This window comes from Uranotaenia lowii, chromosome 2, assembly GCF_029784155.1.
Source record: "Uranotaenia lowii strain MFRU-FL chromosome 2, ASM2978415v1, whole genome shotgun sequence".
Classification (NCBI taxonomy): domain Eukaryota; kingdom Metazoa; phylum Arthropoda; class Insecta; order Diptera; family Culicidae; genus Uranotaenia; species Uranotaenia lowii.
Genome location: NC_073692.1, coordinates 410,866,247 through 410,883,397, shown reverse-complemented (window position 1 = coordinate 410,883,397; position 17,151 = coordinate 410,866,247). Strand labels below are relative to the sequence as shown.

Here is a 17,151-nt window from a genome sequence, read left to right as displayed (position 1 = left end):
AAATGACAAAAATGACAAAAATGACAAAAATGACAAAAATGACAAAAATGACAAAAATGACATAAACTACAAAAATGACAATAATGACAAAAATTACAAAAATTACAAAAATTACAAAAATGACAAAAATGACAAAAATGACAAAAATGACAAAAATGACAAAAATGACAAAAATGACAAAAATGACAAAAATGACAAAAATGACAAAAATGACAAAAATGACAAAAATGACAAAAATGACAAAAATGACAAAAATGACAAAAATGACAAAAATGACAAAAATGACAAAAATGACAAAAATGACAAAACTGACAAAAATGACAAAAATGACAAAAATGACAAAAATGACAAAAATGACAAAAATGACAAAAATGACAAAAATGACAAAAATGACAAAAATGACAAAAATGACAAAAATGACAAAAATGACAAAAATGACAAAAATGACAAAAATGACAAAAATGACAAAAATGACAAAAATGACAAAAATGACAAAAATGACAAAAATGACAAAAATGACAAAAATGACAAAAATGACAAAAATGACAAAAATGACAAAAATGACAAAAATGACAAAAATGACAAAAATGACAAAAATGACAAAAATGACAAAAATGACAAAAATGACAAAAATGACAAAAATGACAAAAATGACAAAAATGACAAAAATGACAAAAATGACAAAAATGACAAAAATGACAAAAATGACAAAAATGACAAAAATGACAAAAATGACAAAAATGACAAAAATGACAAAAATGACAAAAATGACAAAAATGACAAAAATGACAAAAATGACAAAAATGACAAAAATGACAAAAATGACAAAAATGACAAAAATGACAAAAATGACAAAAATGACAAAAATGACAAAAATGACAAAAATGACAAAAATGACAAAAATGACAAAAATGACAAAAATGACAAAAATGACAAAAATGACAAAAATGACAAAAATGACAAAAATGACAAAAATGACAAAAATGACAAAAATGACAAAAATGACAAAAATGACAAAAATGACAAAAATGACAAAAATGACAAAAATGACAAAAATGACAAAAATGACAAAAATGACAAAAATGACAAAAATGACAAAAATGACAAAAATGACAAAAATGACAAAAATGACAAAAATGACAAAAATGACAAAAATGACAAAAATGACAAAAATGACAAAAATGACAAAAATGACAAAAATGACAAAAATGACAAAAATGACAAAAATGACAAAAATGACAAAAATGACAAAAATGGCAAAAATGACAAAAATGACAAAAATAACAAAAATGACAAAAATGACAAAAATGACAAAAATGACAAAAATGACAAAAATGACAAAAATGACAAAAATGACAAAAATGACAAAAATGACAAAAATTACAAAAATTACAAATATGACAAAAATGACCAAAATAACAAAAATATCAAAAAAATTACAAAAATTCGAAATTACAAAAATTAAAAAATTACAAAAATTACAAGAATAACAAAAAATAACAAAAATGACAAAAATTACAAAAAATAACAAATATTACATAAATTACAAAATTTACAAAAATACATAAATAACAAAAATTACAAAAATCTAAAAAAATAAAAAAATTACAAAAATGACAAAAATTACAAAAATGACAAAAATGACAAAAATTACAAAGAATACAAGTATTACAAAAATGACAAAAATAACTAAAATAACAAAAATTATATAAATAACAAAAGTTACAAAACTGAAAAAAGTATTAAAGTTGCAAATATTACAAAAATTACAAAAACTACAAAAATTACAAAAATTACAAAAGTTCAAAAATATCAAAAATTCAAGAATATTCTAAAATCACAAGATTTAAAAAAATACGAAAATGATATAAAATTGCACAATTATTACTCTATATCTTAAAAAAAAACATAAAAATGATACAAAAAATTCACACCTTCATATGGAAAAATTATTAAAAGGGGCACAAAATTCACTTTAAACCTTCATAAAAATTACTTAAAAGTGAAAAAAAAATTGCACAAAAATTATTCGAAAATAACATCAAAATGACATGAAAATTTTACAAAAATATGTTAAACAATGAGATTTTTTAAAAGCGGATAGATTTTGCAGTTGTTCTAAAACGGTTTCATTTAACACGATTTTTTGCAATGGGCACGAATTTTTTACACGACTTTCGTGATTCAATACGCTTTTTGAGCGAAAATATTCGAAGTCCAGTACATTAATAACGGATTTCAGACGGCGTAACCTGAAGGTAACAACGAAAAAAACACAGAATGCTGCACAAACATGACCTTATTAGATTAATCAAAATTTATACAAAAATGAAAAAAAAAACAACACTCAATTCACATAAAAAAACTTTAAAAAAAGGTCATACAAAATTTACGAAAACGACGGACACATAAGATACACATAAATTTCAACAAAATGAAGTCAATAGTACAACATTTAAATGAAGTAGTAGTACAACATTTAAGAAAAAATTACACAAACTAAAAAAATATACAAAAAATTAGACAAAAATCATTCAAAAGGTACACAAAAATGATAGTCGAATTTCTTAACTGTTACACAAAAATATAACTACACAAAAATTTGTTAGGATACCAGACTCAAATATTCAAAAAAAAAAGTTAAATACCGTCAAATGGGCCATCATCCAATAGCAGGGTTAGATGTAACATTTGTTTACCACAAACTTATTAAACAAAATGATGATAAATAACAAAGTTTCTCATTAGGGCTTGTGATATAGCTCAGTTGGCAAGTCTGTTGTCTCCTGAGCAGATGTTTGCGAGTTTGAGCCCAAGAGTAAGCATCGAACACAGTTGTACCGTATAAGTTTTTCAATGACGATCCGTCAACTGCAACGTTGATAAAGTCGCGAATGCCATAAAAATGGTAAAATGACTACAATCAAAACAAAAAAACAATAGTTTCTCACATCGTGAGATAGGTTTTTGAAGTATTTGATTCTCATAGGAAATTTAAAAAGTCATGCGATTGATTTACATATTTTTACATTTTTCGATGCCGTAAAAATTAAATATATTTTGTTTATTTTATAGTTACCAGTCTGGGCTGAAATGCATAAAAATGCAAATCAAAGATTCGCCTTTTGAATCTCGTTACCATATGCTGGAGAATGATTGTTTTGCATAACGCGTTTGTTTATTTCAAAATTTCATTCATTCAAACGTTAATTTTGATGATTTCAGCTAGTTGATTTTTTTGTAGTATTTTTTACCCCTAAATATATGAAACACCCTTACGCTTTCTCTTTAAAAATATTTCTGGCAGAAAAATGTATGATTTTATTCGAACAAAACAAAAAATTCCTGCAATCTCTTTCTACAACTTCACAATTAATAAACACCGTTGCAACATTCAGCGGAATAGTTTCAAATTATAAGTAGTTTTTTATTGGTAAGTTTAGAACTACAAACTTATATATATATATATATATATATATATATATATATATATATATATATATATATATATATATATATATATATATATATATATATATATATATATATATATATATATATATATATATATATATATATATATATATATATATATATATATATATATATATATATATATATATATATATATATATATTCTAGAAGCTTATATAACTATTAATGGGATTAAAAATTAAACCGTTTGAATTTTTTTTAGCAAAAATCCTTTTGAACATCTGGAAATAATGTTTATTAATTTTTTAAACGAAGGTTTAACAAAAGCTGACTATACTGTCGGAACGAAATTATTAATCCATCAACAGAAAATTTACCCTTTTTTTGTTTTCCCTGAAGATGAAACCAGTTGGATTATTAAAAATTTTCATGGATTTTTAAAATAAACTGAAGTTCTTATTTTGAAAAAATCAACAACACCCTGTACAAAAGTTGCTCATAAAATCTTTAAAAAAAACATCATCGAAAAGATACAAGATTCATTTATGTAAAAGTGTAAAATTTCAAATAAGAATCACAAAATAAATTATGACTTTCCGTAGCAAATTATCAAAATCAATCACATCCGCGTTGACTCATCGACGCACGGCGTGCTTTACCTGTTGCTGCAAGCTCTACTAAACTCAACATATCACAGACAAAAACATTGCCCTGAGTGCTCAATTTCCTCCATCGACAGGCAGCGGGTGGTAGATGATAAGTCATCCAAAAACCTCTCTAAAGCGGCACTTCGTTCGGATGGGTAATTCCGTCCTCTTGTAAACCATATCATCGTCGTCGTCTTCGTATGTCCTTCTTCCCCGAATAACCTGCGCGTTGTTGTCTGTTAAGTTCCGATGATAACAGCCGGTGACAACAATCTCTAACTGCTACCATCATAAATCGGAACGTTTCCCGGTGTGGAATCTTTCTCTCTGTTGACATACAACAATGAATGGCTCCGAGCTATCTAGGCTGACTCTCACTCGGTGTATCAGGGCAATTCGGCTTTGGAGACAATTTCAAGTTCTATGCCACGCCAGTACAACCATATCACTCGACACGCCGGGAGCAATTCGGTTCGAACTAGCGACTAGACAAAAAATAAACGATACCGAAACTATCCATTCGTTATTACTCGCGCCACCGGTGAAACTTTGTAGGTATTATCAGTGGGACAAGTTTTCAAACGTTTAAACGTGGCGCTTTCTGGGCCTTTGTTTACATATTCGATCATGCTGATGTTTGTTTTTGTTTATCGAAGTTTGCGATTGTGGATGCGTGAATCACTGAAGTAGTAGGCCTAAAGACCCCTCGTTCTTATGTGGGATTTTTTTTTGTTTTGGTCTACTTTTGCAGATTCGAACCAGGAACTTCGGGAGTGTCAACCTGGAGTAAACTTCGACTCGACTCGCCTTAGACTATGGCCAGGGATGGCGAGGCCAACGGGTATGGTAAGTAACAACTCTATCTTGTTAACATTAATTCTTTCTTGCGAAGTTTCGTCCAACAATCTTCTAAATCTTTTCTCGGTGATTAAAAAAAGAAAGTTTAACGTCCTTTGAAGAAGGCCTCGTTGAAGGACGAAACGTCAGACGGAAAACTAACAAAACTGGCTTTCGTTTGTATAAAATGTGCAACAAATTTCCACATTATCTCAAGTGTAGTGTCTGAATCATCGGATGTTTACCATCAGCCACTAGGATTAAGCCCTTGCAGAATTGTCGGATCTAAGTGGGCAAACTTTAGTCAACAGCATGCAGATCTTATCAGCAACATGTAAACACTTGAAAGCCCTGCTATGACAGGCTTTTTTAAGTCAATTCGAACTGCAACGTTGATTGATTTTCAGCAAAATTTTAGCAATTTGTTTATGTTATTCAAGAGACACCTTTTATTCGATATGAGAATCCAGGAATACGAAATTCTCCTAAATGAGGCAATTATTTGGTGAAAGTGATAAAATTCAATGCGGCACAACCAGTATGATTCATTTCCGCATCTTAATCAAAAATCGCCATAAACAGCAATTTTGGAATCTTACCTAATCTTGCCATCATATCTGGTTGAATTTAACAGGAATCACAGTTAAAGAAAACAATTAAACGAACTAAATGACTTTTTCCGGAACTCGGGTCCACACAATAAACTAATAAACGCCAATCCGCGAATGACTTTCCTCTGGAATCAAGCAGTCAAACACGTGTTTGACAACAGATGACCAACTGTTCCTGGATCCATTTATTTGATAAGATGTTCAATGAGAATATTGTTGCATATTTTTGCTGAACTATCGTAGGCCTGTCTTGTGAAAATTTTTATTGGCGATAACGAGTTTTCACTTTAACAAATTTTCAGATTTAAGAAAATAATTTTAAACCTTCTATTTGAAATTCTCAATTACCGTAAAACGGGTAAGATTGATCACTTTTTTCAATATTTCTCGATTATTTTTTCTGTTAAGGGGAATCTGGTATGTTTCATATTTTTTAAACCAGTACTGGACTCCTAAAAACGTAAAATATGATAAACAGATCGCGTCCTTTTACCCTTTCAATTGTTAATAGGCATTTTAAAAAAGTTTTAAATGCCTTTCAGTTAATTCTATGGAATTACGAATGAAGGGTGATACGGTAAAAATTTTGTCAAGGGAAAACGCGTGTAAATCGGTGAAATCGTTTATTTAAAAAAACAAATTAAATTTCTTTTTCAAGTTTAATTAATATAAAATTCAGGAAAAATATTCAGTAAGGCTTCCGCTTTTCCAAATCAAAATTGCCGGGCCTTACGCTTAACCCCTGCCATCAGATTTTGTACAGCCACCTTGTCCACCTTCTTCGCCGCAGAAAGCCAGTTTGCCTTGAACTGCTGCTCGTCCTTAGCAGTTTTTTTGGTCTTCTTTAGGTTCCGCTTGGCAATAGCCCAGTATTTCTCAATTGGGCGGAGCTCAGGCGTGTTGGGAGGGTTCTTGTCCTTGGGAACCACCTGCACGTTGTTGGCGGCGTACCACTCCATGACCTTTTTACCGTAATGGCAAGATGCCAAATCTGGCCAAAACAGTACGGAAAAACCGCGTTTCTTCAGGAAAGGCAGCAGACGTTTATTCAAACATTATGTCACGTAAATTTCTTGGTTGACAGTCCCGGAAGCTATGAAAATGCTGCTTTTCAAGCCACAGGTACAGATGGCTTGCCAAACCAGATATTTCTTCGCGAACTTTGACAGTTTCATGTGCTTGAAAATATCTGCTACCTTTCCCATTTCTTTTGCCGTATAAAACTCCTGTCCCGGAAGCTGCTTGTAGTCGGCTTTGACGTAGGTTTTGTCATTCATTACCACGCAGTCAAACTTCGTCAGCATCGTCGTGTACAGCCTCCGGGATCGCGCTTTGGCCGTCGTATTTTGTTTATCATCACGATTTGGAGTCACTATCTTCTTGTAAGTCGATAGTCCGGCTCGTTTTTTGGCTCGATGCACGGTTGTAGACGATACACCCAGCTTATTTGCGGCATCTCGGAGAGAGAGGTTAGGGTTTCGCTTGAAACTACCAGCAACTCTCTTTGTCGTCTCAGCGGCTCCCGGTTTTCGATTTCCCCCCGATCCAGACTTCCTGGCTGGCTGGCCCCAAACACTTTAATTGCACTTGTAACGGTTGATTTGGCAACTTTTAGCGATTTTGCCAGCTTTCGTGCAAGTAGCTCGGATTTTTGCGATGCGCGAATTCCTTGGACGGCATTTTGACAACTGAGAGTGAATTCCAAAATCAAAATAGGAGCAACATTCTACACACACACACCTTCAAAAAGAGAGGTGTTCAGGTTTCAGAAATGCAAAATTGAAAGAAATACGTCAAGTTGATATTGACCAAATTTTGACCGTATCACCCTTTAGGTTCAAGCTCTGATGTTCCCATTTTTTCTAGGTTTTGGGCTGTGTGTAACTAGAACGCACGTTAAGTCTTTGATAATGTTGTACAGTCGTACAGTCATAGGTAATAATATTTCATCTCATGCAACGTAAATCGAGAAACCATCATTCAGAATCCACTTAATCTGTAACTTATTTACAATTCCGCTCCATTGATTGATTTGACTACGTGACTCGACAAGATCTCTATATCAATGGTTCCCGCTACTGCATAAAACGAACAATCAGAACAGGTTTCAGAGACGCTTAGAAGCTAGCTCCAGAGCTCCAGTTCTAATCTTGAAACAAACTCATGCATAATTTACATGTAAATATCAAACAAGAATTTGTCATAAACTTCATAGATAAATAGTTTCAAAAATTAATGATATTCCACAAAAAAGATAGTTTTGATATATTGGTGCTAAATGACGCTCAGCACAGTTCCCATCAATCATTCGTTGGCCGTTAAACAACTTCAGATGATAAATAGGTACTACCTACTTGTTGGGGAAAGAGGGGGTGCGAGCAAACTTCTAATAAACGCCAATACTTCTTCCGTAAGTTGCCAATGCAACTTGTAAGTGTGATTGTGCAAAACACGGAGAAGTACCTAACACGTCCAATTAAATATCGCGCACGACATTGCTTGCTGCTTTGTGAGAAACTGCTCTGCTTTATTCTCCCCCCCCCCCCCCCAAGATATTGCGATAATGAAAATTAAGCCCTTCACACTCGAGAAGTTATTTTGATCTGTTTTTTAACATTAAAAAAAAAAAAGATTTTGCGATATATGAAGTTTTTATTGATCCACATATTTGTTCAAAAATAATTAAGAGCTTGATTGATCCACATATTTTTTTCGAGTTTTTCCTGTTTTTTTATAAGGAGAATAAAGGGAAAGCAATTCGCTTCGCGATTTGTGTGTTCTGTTTGATGTAACTGACTAGGTAGACAGACTCCAAGTTCAGCACTTAGGCGAACCTTATAAAGAAGATGAATGAATTTTAAAATGTTTTTACTTTGTTGCACTTGGAATAAATCAAGTGATTCATTCAAAGGCAAAAGTAGACAACATGTTTGAGAATTTTTGTGTTGGGTAAAGAAACAGAATATCAAAACTTTGTTCACTTTTTTATAGTTTTCATTGAATTATTCTCAACGAAAATGATTCACCGGATTCGAATGTGTATTCAAAACTGAAAATCATCGTGTAGTACCACAGATCTAAGGTCTAAAACTTGAAACCAGAAGCCTTAAACTTGAGCCATGAGAGAGACATGAACAAAAATGACATGAAAATGACAAAAATGTAATGAAAATGACATGAAAATGACCTTAAAAAAATGACATTAAAATGACATGAAAATGACAAAAATCACAAAAATGACAAAAATGACAAAAATGACAAAAATGACAAAAATGACAAAAATGACAAAAATGACAAAAATGACAAAAATGACAAAAATGACAAAAATGATAAAAATGACAAAAATGACAAAAATGACAAAAATGACAAAAATGACAAAAATTACAAAAATGACAAAAATGACAAAAATGACAAAAATGACAAAAATGACAAAAATGACAAAAATGACAAAAATGACAAAAATGACAAAAATGACAAAAATGACAAAAATGACAAAAATGACAAAAATGACAAAAATGACAAAAATGACAAAAATGACAAAAATGACAAAAATGACAAAATTGACAAAATTGACAAAATTGACAAAATTGACAAAATTGACAAAATTGACAAAATTGACAAAATTGACAAAATTGACAAAATTGACAAAATTGACAAAAGTGACAAAATTGACAAAAAATGACAAAATTGACAAAAAATGACAAAATTGACAAAATTGACAAAATTGACAAAATTGACAAAATTGACAAAATTGACAAAATTGACAAAATTGACAAAATTGAAAAAATAGACAAAATTGACAAAATTGACAAAATTGACAAAATTGACAAAATTGACAAAATTGACAAAATTGACAAAATTGACAAAATTGACAAAATTGACAAAATTGACAAAATTGACAAAATTGACAAAATTGACAAAATTGACAAAATTGACAAAATTGACAAAATTGACAAAATTGACAAAATTGACAAAATTGACAAAATTGACAAAATTGACAAAATTGACAAAATTGACAAAATTGACAAAATTGACAAAATTGACAAAATTGACAAAATTGACAAAATTGACAAAATTGACAAAATTGACAAAATTGACAAAATTGACAAAATTGACAAAATTGACAAAATTGACAAAATTGACAAAATTGACAAAATTGACAAAATTGACAAAATTGACAAAATTGACAAAATTGACAAAATTGACAAAATTGACAAAATTGACAAAATTGACAAAATTGACAAAATTGACAAAATTGACAAAATTGACAAAATTGACAAAATTGACAAAATTGACAAAATTGACAAAATTGACAAAATTGACAAAATTGACAAAATTGACAAAATTGACAAAATTGACAAAATTGACAAAATTGACAAAATTGACAAAATTGACAAAATTGACAAAATTGACAAAATTGACAAAATTGACAAAATTGACAAAATTGACAAAATTGACAAAATTGACAAAATTGACAAAATTGACAAAATTGACAAAATTGACAAAATTGACAAAATTGACAAAATTGACAAAATTGACAAAATTGACAAAATTGACAAAAATGACAAAATTGACAAAATTGACAAAAATGACCAAAATGACAAAAATGACAAAAATGACAAAAATGACAAAAGTGACAAAAATGACAAAAATGACAAAAATGACAAAAATGACAAAAATGACAAAAATGACAAAAATGACAAAAATGACAAAAATGACAAAAATGACAAAAATGACAAAAATGACAAAAATGACAAAAATGACAAAAATGACAAAAATGACAAAAATGACAAAAATGACAAAAATGACAAAAATGACAAAAATGACAAAAATGACAAAAATGACAAAAATGACAAAAATGACAAAAATGACAAAAATGACAAAAATGACAAAAATGACAAAAATGACAAAAATGACAAAAATGACAAAAATGACAGAAATTGTCAATTTTGCCAAATTTGTCATTTTTGTCAATTTTGTCAATTTTGTCAATTTTGTCAATTTTGTCAATTTTGTCAATTTTGTCAATTTTGTCAATTTTGTCAATTTTGTCAATTTTGTCAATTTTGTCAATTTTGTCAATTTTGTCAATTTTGTCAATTTTGTCAATTTTGTCAATTTTGTCAATTTTGTCAATTTTGTCAATTTTGTCAATTTTGTCAATTTTGTCAATTTTGTCAATTTTGTCAATTTTGTCAATTTTGTCAATTTTGTCAATTTTGTCAATTTTGTCAATTTTGTCAATTTTGTCAATTTTGTCAATTTTGTCAATTTTGTCAATTTTGTCAATTTTGTCAATTTTGTCAATTTTGTCAATTTTGTCAATTTTGTCAATTTTGTCAATTTTGTCAATTTTGCCAATTTTGTCATATTAGTCATATTTGTCAATTTTGTCAATTTTGTCAATTTTGTCATTTTTGTCAATTTTGTCAATTTTGTCAATTTTGCCAATTTTGTCAATTTTGTCAATTTTGTCAATTTTGTCAATTTTGTCAATTTTGTCAATTTTGTCAATTTTGTCAATTTTGTCAATTTTGTCAATTTTGTCAATTTTGTCAATTTTGTCAATTTTGTCAATTTTGTCAATTTTGTCAATTTTGTCAATTTTGTCAATTTTGTCAATTTTGTCAATTTTGTCAATTTTGTCAATTTTGTCAATTTTGTCAATTTTGTCAATTTTGTCAATTTTGTCAATTTTGTCAATTTTGTCAATTTTGTCAATTTTGTCAATTTTGTTCAATTTTGTCAATTTTGTCAATTTTGTCAATTTTGTCAATTTTGTCAATTTTGTCAATTTTGTCAATTTTGTCAATTTTGTCAATTTTGTCAATTTTGTCAATTTTGTCAATTTTGTCAATTTTGTCAATTTTGTCAATTTTGTCAATTTTGTCAATTTTGTCAATTTTGTCAATTTTGTCAATTTTGTCAATTTTGTCAATTTTGTCAATTTTGTCAATTTTGTCAATTTTGTCAATTTTGTCAATTTTGTCAATTTTGTCAATTTTGTCAATTTTGTCAATTTTGTCAATTTTGTCAATTTTGTCAATTTTGTCAATTTTGTCAATTTTGTCAATTTTGTCAATTTTGTCAATTTTGTCAATTTTGTCAATTTTGTCAATTTTGTCAATTTTGTCAATTTTGTCAATTTTGTCAATTTTGTCAATTTTGTCAATTTTGTCAATTTTGTCAATTTTGTCAATTTTGTCAATTTTGTCAATTTTGTCAATTTTGTCAATTTTGTCAATTTTGTCAATTTTGTCAATTTTGTCAATTTTGTCAATTTTGTCAATTTTGTCAATTTTGTCAATTTTGTCAATTTTGTCAATTTTGTCAATTTTGTCAATTTTGTCAATTTTGTCAATTTTGTCAATTTTGTGAATTTTGTCAATTTTGTCAATTTTGTCAATTATGTTAATTATGTCAAATTTGTCAATTTTGTCAATTTCGTCAGTTTTTTCATTTTTTCAATTTTGTCAGTTTTGTCAATTTTGTCAATTTTGTCAATTTTGTCAGTTTTGTCAATTTTGTCAATTTTGTCAATTTTGTCAATTTTGTCAATTTTGTCAATTTTGTCAATTTTGTCAATTTTGTCAATTTTGTCAATTTTGTCAATTTTGTCAATTTTGTCAATTTTGTCAATTTTGTCAATTTTGTCAATTTTGTCAATTTTGTCAATTTTGTCAATTTTGTCAATTTTGTCAATTTTGTCAATTTTGTCAATTTTGTCATTTTTGTCAATTTTGTCAATTTTGTCAATTTTGTCAATTTTGTCAATTTTGTCAATTTTGTCAATTTTGTCAATTTTGTCAATTTTGTCAATTTTGTCAATTTTGTCAATTTTGTCAATTTTGTCAATTTTGTCAATTTTGTCAATTTTGTCAATTTTGTCAATTTTGTCAATTTTGTCAATTTTGTCAATTTTGTCAATTTTGTCAATTTTGTCAATTTTGTCAATTTTGTCAATTTTGTCAATTTTGTCAATTTTGTCAATTTTGTCAATTTTGTCAATTTTGTCAATTTTGTCAATTTTGTCAATTTTGTCAATTTTGTCAATTTTGTCAATTTTGTCAATTTTGTCAATTTTGTCAATTTTGTCAATTTTGTCAATTTTGTCAATTTTGTCAATTTTGTCAATTTTGTCAATTTTGTCAATTTTGTCAATTTTGTCAATTTTGTCAATTTTGTCAATTTTGTCAATTTTGTCAATTTTGTCAATTTTGTCAATTTTGTCAATTTTGTCAATTTTGTCAATTTTGTCAATTTTGTCAATTTTGTCAATTTTGTCAATTTTGTCAATTTTGTCAATTTTGTCAATTTTGTCAATTTTGTCAATTTTGTCAATTTTGTCAATTTTGTCAATTTTGTCAATTTTGTCAATTTTGTCAATTTTGTCAATTTTGTCAATTTTGTCAATTTTGTCAATTTTGTCAATTTTGTCAATTTTGTCAATTTTGTCAATTTTGTCAATTTTGTCAATTTTGTCAATTTTGTCAATTTTGTCAATTTTGTCAATTTTGTCAATTTTGTCAATTTTGTCAATTTTGTCAATTTTGTCAATTTTGTCAATTTTGTCAATTTTGTCAATTTTGTCAATTTTGTCAATTTTGTCAATTTTGGCAATTTTGTCAATTTTGTCAATTTTGTCAATTTTGTCAATTTTGTCAATTTTGTCAATTTTGTCAATTTTGTCAATTTTGTCAATTTTGTCAATTTGGTCAATTTTGTCAATTTTGTCAATTTTGTCAATTTTGTCAATTTTGTCAATTTTGTCAATTTTGTCAATTTTGTCAATTTTGTCAATTTTGTCAATTTTGTCAATTTTGTCAATTTTGTCAATTTTGTCAATTTTGTCAATTTTGTCAATTTTGTCAATTTTGTCAATTTTGTCAATTTTGTCAATTTTGTCAATTTTGTCAATTTTGTCAATTTTGTCAATTTTGTCAATTTTGTCAATTTTGTCAATTTTGTCAATTTTGTCAATTTTGTCAATTTTGTCAATTTTGTCAATTTTGTCAATTTTGTCAATTTTGTCAATTTTGTCAATTTTGTCAATTTTGTCAATTTTGTCAATTTTGTCAATTTTGTCAATTTTGTCAATTTTGTCAATTTTGTCAATTTTGTCAATTTTGTCAATTTTGTCAATTTTGTCAATTTTGTCAATTTTGTCAATTTTGTCAATTTTGTCAATTTTGTCAATTTTGTCAATTTTGTCAATTTTGTCAATTTTGTCAATTTTGTCAATTTTGTCAATTTTGTCAATTTTGTCAATTTTGTCAATTTTGTCAATTTTGTCAATTTTGTCAATTTTGTCAATTTTGTCAATTTTGTCAATTTTGTCAATATTGTCAATTTTGTCAATTTTGTCAATTTTGTCAATATTGTCAATTTTGTCAATTTTGTCAATTTTGTCAATTTTGTGAATTTGGTCAATTTTGTGAATTTTGTGAATTTTGTCAATTTTGTCAATTTTGTCAATTATGTCAATTATGTCAAATTTGTCAATTTTGTCAATTTCGTCAGTTTTTTCATTTTTTCAATTTTGTCAATTTTGTCAATTTTGTCAATTTTGTCAATTTTGTCAATTTTGTCAATTTTGTCAATTTTGTCAATTTTGTCAATTTTGTCAATTTTGTCAATTTTGTCAATTTTGTCAATTCTGTCAATTTTGTCAATTTTGTCAATTTTGTCAATTTTGTCAATTTTGTCAATTTTGTCAATTTTGTCAATTTTGTCAATTTTGTCAATTTTGTCAATTTTGTCAATTTTGTCAATTTTGTCAATTTTGTCAATTTTGTCAATTTTGTCAATTTTGTCAATTTTGTCAATTTTGTCAATTTTGTCAATTTTGTCAATTTTGTCAATTTTGTCAATTTTGTCAATTTTGTCAATTTTGTCAATTTTGTCAATTTTGTCAATTTTGTCAATTTTGTCAATTTTGTCAATTTTGTCAATTTTGTCAATTTTGTCAATTTTGTCAATTTTGTCAATTTTGTCATTTTTGTCAATTTTGTCAATTTTGTCAATTTTGTCAATTTTGTCAATTTTGTCAATTTTGTCAATTTTGTCAATTTTGTCAATTTTGTCAATTTTGTCAATTTTGTCAATTTTGTCAATTTTGTCAATTTTTTCAATTTTGTCAATTTTGTCAATTTTGTCAATTTTGTCAATTTTGTCAATTTTGTCAATTTTGTCAATTTTGTCAATTTTGTCAATTTTGTCAATTTTGTCAATTTTGTCAATTTTGTCAATTTTGTCAATTTTGTCAATTTTGTCAATTTTGTCAATTTTGTCAATTTTGTCAATTTTGTCAATTTTGTCAATTTTGTCAATTTTGTCAATTTTGTCAATTTTGTCAATTTTGTCAATTTTGTCAATTTTGTCAATTTTGTGAATTTGGTCAATTTTAACAATTTTGTCAATTTTGTCAATTTTGTCAATTATGTCAATTATGTCAAATTTGTCAATTTTGTCAATTTCGTCAGTTTTTTCATTTTTTCAATTTTGTCAGTTTTGTCAATTTTGTCAATTTTGTCAATTTTGTCAATTTTGTCAATTTTGTCAATTTTGTCAATTTTGTCAATTTTGTCAATTTTGTCAATTTTGTCAATTTTGTCAATTTTGTCAATTTTGTCAATTTTGTCAATTTTGTCAATTTTGTCAATTTTGTCAATTTTGTCAATTTTGTCAATTTTGTCAATTTTGTCAATTTTGTCAATTTTGTCAATTTTGTCAATTTTGTCAATTTTGTCAATTTTGCCAATTTTGTCAATTTTGTCAATTTTGTCAATTTTGTCAATTTTGTCAATTTTGTCAATTTTGTCAATTTTGTCAATTTTGTCAATTTTGTCAATTTTGTCAATTTTGTCAATTTTGTCAATTTTGTCAATTTTGTCAATTTTGTCAATTTTGTCAATTTTGTCAATTTTTTCAATTTTGTCAATTTTGTCAATTTTTTCAATTTTGTCAATTTTGTCAATTTTGTCAATTTTGTCAATTTTGTCAATTTTGTCAATTTTGTCAATTTTGTCAATTTTGTCAATTTTGTCAATTTTGTCAATTTTGTCAATTTTGTCAATTTTGTCAATTTTGTCAATTTTGTCAATTTTGTCAATTTTGTCAATTTTGTCAATTTTGTCAATTTTGTCAGTTTTGTCAATTTTGTCAATTTTGTCAATTTTGTCAATTTTGTCAATTTTGTCAATTTTGTCAATTTTGTCAATTTTGTCAATTTTGTCAATTTTGTCAATTTTGTCAATTTTGTCAATTTTGTCAATTTTGTCAATTTTGTCAATTTTGTCAATTTTGTCTTTTTTTGTTAATTTTGTCAATTTTGTCAATTTTGTCAATTTTGTCAATTTTGTCAATTTTGTCAATTTTGTCAATTTTGTCAATTTTGTCAATTTTGTCAATTTTGTCAATTTTGTCAATTTTGTCAATTTTGTCAATTTTGTCAATTTTGTCAATTTTGTCAATTTTGTCAATTTTGTCAATTTTGTCAATTTTGTCAATTTTGTCAATTTTGTCAATTTTGTCAATTTTGTCAATTTTGTCAATTTTGTCAATTTTGTCAATTTTGTCAATTTTGTCAATTTTGTCAATTTTGTCAATTTTGTCAATTTTGTCAATTTTGTCAATTTTGTCAATTTTGTCAATTTTGTCAATTTTGTCGATTTTGTCAATTTTGTCAATTTTGTCAATTTTGTCAATTTCGTCATTTTTGTCAATTTTGTCAATTTAGTCAATTTTGTCATTTTTGTCAATTTTGTCAATTTTGTCAATTTTGTCAATTTTGTCAATTTTGTCAATTTTGTCAATTTTGTCAATTTTGTCAATTTTGTCAATTTTGTCAATTTTGTCAATTTTGTCAATTTTGTCAATTTTGTCAATTTTGTCAATTTTGTCAATTTTGTCAATTTTGTCAATTTTGTCAATTTTGTCAATTTTGTCAATTTTGTCAATTTTGTCAATTTTGTCAATTTTGTCAATTTTGTCAATTTTGTCAATTTTGTCAATTTTGTCAATTTTGTCAATTTTGTCAATTTTGTCAATTTTGTCAATTTTGTCAATTTTGTCAATTTTGTCAATTTTGTCAATTTTGTCAATTTTGTCAATTTTGTCAATTTTGTCAATTTTGTCAATTTTGTCAATTTTGTCAATTTTGTCAATTTTGTCAATTTTGTCAATTTTGTCAATTTTGTCAATTTTGTCAATTTTGTCAATTTTGTCAATTTTGTCAATTTTGTCAATTTTGTCAATTTTGTCAATTTTGTCAATTTTGTCAATTTTGTCAATTTTGTCAATTTTGTCAATTTTGTCAATTTTGTCAATTTTGTCAATTTTGTCAATTTTGTCAATTTTGTCAATTTTGTCAATTTTGTCAATTTTGTCAATTTTGTCAATTTTGTCAATTTTGTCAATTTTGTCAATTTTGTCAATTTTGTCAATTTTGTCAATTTTGTCAATTTTGTCAATTTTGTCAATTTTGTCAATTTTGTCAATTTTGTCAATTTTGTCAATTTTGTCAATTTTGTCAATTTTGTCAATTTTGTCAATTTTGTCAATTTTGTCAATTTTGTCAATTTTGTCAATTTTGTCAATTTTGTCAATTTTGTCAATTTTGT

General features: G+C 27.1%; 1 protein-coding gene across 3 annotated transcripts in view; it reads left to right on the top strand.

The window, feature by feature from the left end:
• LOC129743810 (choline transporter-like 2) overlaps positions 1-17,151 on the top strand; it is a 79,649-nt gene that overhangs the window by 15,858 nt on the left and 46,640 nt on the right. The window contains exons 1-2 of one of the 3 annotated variants that reach the window (XM_055736008.1): positions 4,514-4,633; positions 4,834-4,928. In XM_055736008.1, the coding sequence (XP_055591983.1) occupies positions 4,898-4,928 (31 nt within the window). In that variant the 5' untranslated portion in view covers positions 4,514-4,633; positions 4,834-4,897. Of the gene's footprint in view, positions 1-4,513; positions 4,638-4,833; positions 4,929-17,151 lie in introns of those variants that run through there. The other 2 variants (XM_055736009.1, XM_055736007.1) reach the window with 2 other exon arrangements.